We start from the raw sequence: 5,778 nt of genomic DNA, 5'->3' as shown, positions 1-5,778 counted from the left end.
TAAATTACTCGTCACAGAAATGGATGTATTTAGAACTAAAATACATCTAGATACATTCATACTTGCGAGAAGTAATTCGAAACGGAGGGAGTAGTATACATCCATATGTCAATGTGGAAAAAAAATCAGTTTGATTTAGTCATTGAATTTTTTAATGTTTCAAAAAGAAAAAACAGCTCCATGGAGCCTAGAGCCAAAACGCTGCACTCAGACAATATGTGGACGCATCTCCTGACATCCAAATCATCCACCGGCTAGAATTAAGCTTTGCCAAAAGAGACGACGAAGAAGTTTGCCAGGGGCCTCCCACTGCTTCGCCGCGCCGACCTTCTCTTGTGGCATCGCCCGTCTCAGGTGCTTTCATGGGTCCTGGTGTTGCGCCAGTGGTTGGTGGGGATCCTGTGGCGTATCCGGGATCCGGACACCGGCCAAGGCCGCGTGAGGCTTCAAGGACTCTTGGTGATCTTTCAGCTGATCCAGTTCACTTGAGTTTTGTTGGGGGTCAGGCAGGCGGTCTTACCCCTAACAGGGCCACGAGGGAGGAGGTCATAGCTTTTGACGGGATCCCAGATCCTGTTTCTGAGGGGCGGCGGATAAGCAGCCGTCTCCAGGAGCATCCGGATGTGGACGACATGCAGCTAAGGTGCGCTTTGCGAGCGGCCAAGCTTCGTGACATTGAGGTCACTACTGGTATGTCTGTCAATATGTCTAATTCGATTTTGCATTTTTCCAATGATGAGATTGTCCACGATGCAAATCAATTAGGGGTCTCCCTAGGTAGTAATAGTACTGAAATCAATAAATCCGTTAATGATATTCTCGATCTTGAAGCGGAGCGCGCTTTGGAGATGATTCGTAACATATCAGGTGTTAAACCCATGAATGATCACGACATAGATGCGTTGGGAGTTAGGGCTCTTGATAGTTTTTGTGCGGATCTGGCCCTTGAGTTAGAGGAGGCTGAGGGACTCGATTCCCCTATGGCTTCGAGCCATGTAGATGTTCCAGAGGCTAAATCCCCAGAGCCCGGTTGTGAGGACCGGCAGGTGGATCCGTATAAGCCTAAGCGGAAGTGGAAACGGAAGGTTTATCCAGTTTCGGCTGTGCATAGAAGTGCTAGGATCCGTACCTCTAAAAAATTTCATGATGAAATATGAGAGGAATTTTTTGAAATAGCAGAGGTCTTAAGAACTTGGCTAAAAGAAGGTTTCTAGCGGAAGCATCTATTGACTACCAGTTGGATTTTATTGCCCTGTCCGAGACTGGAAGGGATAATTTTACCCCCCCCCCCCCCAATTCCTTAGTACTTTATTCGGGGGTGTCGACTTTGACTGGCACTGCTTACCTCCAAGAGGAAGATCTGACGGGGTCCTACTCGGGGTTAGGTGTGACTCGTTGGAAGTGCGGGGTGTGATCATGGGAGATTTTGCGGTAAAATTTCGGGTCAAATCTAAAGCCGATGGGTTTAATTGGGCTTTAGTGGCGGTATATGGGGCCGCAGCCAGAACTCAAACCAGATTTTCTGGCTGATCTGGTTCGTATTTGTGGTAGCGAGCGACTCCCAATCCTAGTTGGGGGTGATTTTAACATTATTCAAAGGAGGGAGGAGAAGAATAATGATAATTTTGACGGCAGGTGGTCGTTTATGTTCAATACCATAATCGAAAGCTTGGATCTTAGAGAGATAGAACTTTCTGGTAGGAAATTCACTTGGGCTAATTCGCTACCTAACCCGACTTTTGAGAAGCTGAACCATGTTCTCGCTAGTGTCGAATGGGAACAAAAGTTCCCTCTCATAACTGTCCAGGCGTTATCGCGCGCAATTTCGGATCACACTCCGTTGCTGGTTGATTCTGGCGATCCATCTCATGTGGGGAATAAGAACATTTTTTCTTTTGAGCTCTCGTGGTTTGATAGAGAAGGGTTCTTTGAGTTGATTGCTAGAGAATGGGCTAAAGATTCAGGAGGAAGGACTCCTATCGAGAGATGGCAGAATAAGATTAGGCATCTGCGAAGATTCCTTCGTGGATGGGCTAAACATACGCATGGGATTTATAAGGCTGAGAAGGAAAGACTCCTTTTACTTATTCAGTCCCTAGACTTAAAAGCCGAATCCACTATTTTAGATACCAGAGAGCTGAAAACTAAGGTAGAGGCGGAATTGAGACTGAAAGATCTCCTTCGGGAGGAGGAATTGAAGCGGGCATTGCGAGCTAAGGTTCGCAAGATCATCCAAAGGGATGATAACACTTAGTTCTTTCACGTGATTGCCAATGGCAAGCACCGCAAGAAAAGGATATTTTCAGCTTGAGCAGGAAGAGGGGACGATTGTAGGTCAAGAAAATCTGAAAGTGTATATCACGAATTACTATAAGCAGCTGTTTGGGCCGCCGGAAGATAACTATGTGTGCTTACATGCGTCCAAGGTTGAGGATGTACCTCAACTTGCGTCGGACGAGAATGAAGTCTTGACTGCCCCATTTACGGAGAAAGAGGTGTCTGAGGCTATTTCACAAATGAACAACAATAAGGCTCCCGGGCCGGATGGCTTCCCCGCGGTGTTTTATAAAAAATGTTGGCATATCATCAAAGGGGATTTACTTTCAATGTTCCATGATCTTTTCTCTGGACAGCTTCAGTTGTTTCAACTTAATTTTGGAACGATTACTTTACACCCCAAGAAGACAGAGGCCGTTCGTATTGAGCAGTTCAGGCCCATCTATCTTCTTAATGTAATTTTCAAAAAAATTACCAAGGTCGGGACTAATAGGCTTATGCAAATTGCGCACTTTGTTGTGCAGCCGTCCCAAACTGCTTTCATGCCAGACAGAAACATCCTGTAAGGGGTTGTCGTTCTGCATGAAACACTCCATGAAATCCACTCAAAAAAACTAGACGGAGTAGTTTTCAAATTTAACTTTGAGAAGGCATACGACAAGGTCAAAAGGCCATTCCTTCAGCAGGCTTTGCGTATGAAAGGTTTTGATCAGGCCTGGAGACACCAGGTAGACTCCTTTACGCAAAAAGGGAGTGTTGAAATTAAAGTGAATGATGACATATGTCACTATTTTCAAACACACAAAGGACTGAGGCAAGGGGATCCGATGTCTCCTGTTCTCTTCAACATAGTGGCCGATATGTTGGCAATTCTTATAGGAAGGGCCAAGGATGCAGGTTAGGTAGGAGGCCTCGTCCCGCACTTAGTAGATGGAGGTGTATCCATTCTACAGTATGCCGATGATACTATCATTTTCATGGAGCACGACTTGGCAAAAGCTCGAAACATGAAGCTCGTGTTATGCTTGTTCGAACAATTGTCCGGGTTAAAGATTAACTTCCACAAGAGCGAGTTGTTCTGTTTTGGAAGAGCTAATGATGAACAAGATGCGTACAAGCAATTGTTCGGGTGTGAATTGGGGGATCTACGTTGTACGTATTTAGGTATACCAATTCACCATGGTAAGCTAACCAACAGAGAATGGAAGTGCATTGAGGATCGTTTTGAGAAGAAATTGAGTTGCTGGAAAGGCAAGCTGATGTCATACAGAGGACGATTAATTCTTATTAATTCGGTCCTCACGAGTATGCACATGTTTCTTCTCTCGTTCTTCCAGGTTCTAGTGGGAGTCCGGAAGAGGCTAGATTTTTACCGATCATGATTCTTTTGGCAGAGTGATGAAGTCAAGAGAAAATACAAACTTGCTAAATGGGATATCATCTGTAGGTCGAAAGACCAAGGGGGTCTAGGTATTGAGAATATGGAAGTGAAGAACAGATGTCCCCTTAGCAAGTGGTTGTTTAAGCTTTCTGTCGAGATGGAGGCCACTTGGGCTCAGATCTTGCGGAACAAGTACCTTCACTCCAGAACCTTGTCACAGGTGACAGTGAGGCTGACTGATTCGCATTTTTGGAAAGGACTGATGAGAGTTAAATCACTCTTTTTCAATAGGACAAGATTCATAGTTGGAAACGGTACTGCTACGAGGTTTTGGGAGGATACATGGCTAGGGGAGACGCCCCTCGCACTCCAATATCCTTCCTTGTATAACATTGTTCAGCGTAGAGACGCCTACGTTGCAACAGTGATGCAGTCCATTCCGCTTAATATCCAGTTTAGGAGGACGCTAGTGGGGACCCGTTGGGAAGCTTGGCTCCATCTTGTCCGAAGATTAATGGATGTTCAGCTGTCTCAACTGCCCGATCAGTTGTGCTGGAAACTAACTAAGAATGGCGAATTTTCGGTTAGATCCATGTATTTGGATGTTATCAACTCTAGTGTGATTCCTAGATCGAAACATGTTTGGAAAGTTAAAGTTCCTTTGAAAATCAAAGTGTTTATGTGGTTTGTGTATAAATAAGTTATTCTAATGAAGGATAATTTAGCAAAACGCAATTGGACATGATCTACCAGATGTAGTTTCTGTGACCAACACGAATCCATCAAACATCTCTTTCTGGATTGTCCCTTGGCAAAAATTTTGTGGCGGTCGGTCCACATAGCTTTTAACATTACTCCACCGAATTCCATCAATACATTATTTGGGACGTGACTTGATGGGATAAATTATGATACAACGAGACACATTCGTGTGGGAGTGTGTGCTTTACTGTGGGCAGTCTAGAATTGCATAAATGATTTGGTTTTTAACAGAACAACAAATATTCACTTTTTGCAGGTTATCTTCAGAGCCACCGCGTTGATCCACATGTGGTCGTTACTCACTTCGACGGAGGCCAGGGAGCGTTTGGTTACTGCGTCTACCCGATGGGAGATGATAGCACGGGGTATTTTTAACCGGTTTGGATGGCGGTCATGTAATAAGATAGGCATGTAGTGCTCTTATCTTTTTATGCCAGCCGGTTGTGGCTTTTCCTTTATCTGTTCAGCTCTTGTGGAGCCTTTTTCTTTTATTGGTCGAGACTTGAAGACTTATGTTGGATATTTTGCTTATTAATAATATTAGTTGTATGCATCATTCAGATGCAGAGGTTGGGGCATACCCCCTTTTCGAATAAATAAATAAAAAACAAGTCTTAATACAAGATTAGAATCTACTGAAGGAACCCTCTAAGAAACGGAATCTAGTGAATAGGCACGGTTTCATTTCACCTCCTGTTGGCAGAATCCAAAACAAAGTAAGCTGGTTTCTTGGAGCGTAGCAAAAGAAAAGAACACGCTATCCTCTTGTTTTTCCAGCAAAATTATGAAATCTCCAACTTACTTTCCTTTACGATTTCGAGACCAAAATTGTTGTCTCTATCTGTATTTACCATTTTAAAGGAATATAAAATCCATTAGCTAACTCCAGACAAAATAAAAATCTGAACACTGGCAGTATCTGGTCAGTATAATGAGGGCAATTTTTCCCCATTATGCATCTATTTCATATATATCTATATCTATACCAATATAAAAAGACCCAAAGGGGTGATTCAATTAACCTCAGCCATCAAATCATGTCAATCAACAACCTAGACTGCTTCAATGTCGAGTGCTTAACACGTTTAGTGTGCAGTTAATTTCATGCCAAAAATAGTGCTAATCACATAATAACATGCAAATAATATCCTACTTAATATCCGCATGCACTTAATATACTTCCAAATTAACGTGCATTGCACGTACACATTGACTAGTAGAGTCAAAACATCCAAAGCAACCTGCTATCCCCTAAGAAAAACAAGTAATTTTGCTGATGCATGGTACCACATGTTGCGACAAGTGTTTAGTTTTTTTTATCATAATAGATAAAAAAATTGTGACTTCCTCTTAGTAAT

At 43.1% G+C, this 5,778-nt stretch overlaps 1 protein-coding gene across 1 annotated transcript; it reads left to right on the top strand.

The window, feature by feature from the left end:
* Nucleotides 1–223: 223 nt before the first annotated feature.
* Nucleotides 224–4,988, top strand: LOC123061311 (uncharacterized). Its single transcript, XM_044484369.1, has 2 exons — nt 224–690; nt 4,677–4,988. Exons 1-2 carry the CDS (start codon nt 363–365, stop codon nt 4,793–4,795), a joined length of 447 nt encoding a protein of 148 aa, XP_044340304.1. The 5' UTR covers nt 224–362; the 3' UTR covers nt 4,796–4,988.
* Nucleotides 4,989–5,778: the final 790 nt, after the last annotated feature.

The sequence above is a fragment of the Triticum aestivum genome, chromosome 3A (assembly GCF_018294505.1).
Source record: "Triticum aestivum cultivar Chinese Spring chromosome 3A, IWGSC CS RefSeq v2.1, whole genome shotgun sequence".
NCBI classification, from domain to species: Eukaryota; Viridiplantae; Streptophyta; class Magnoliopsida; order Poales; family Poaceae; genus Triticum; species Triticum aestivum.
This window is presented reverse-complemented; position numbering and strand designations above follow the sequence as displayed.

Excerpts from the sequence above, each read along its gene's own strand:
- LOC123061311 (XM_044484369.1), top strand. The coding sequence starts at position 363 with ATGGGTCCTGGTGTTGCGCCAGTGGTTGGTGGGGATCCTGTGGCGTAT. Across the intron at positions 691-4,676 it reads TGACATTGAGGTCACTACTG|GTTATCTTCAGAGCCACCGC; the intron begins GTATGTCTGTCA and ends CACTTTTTGCAG.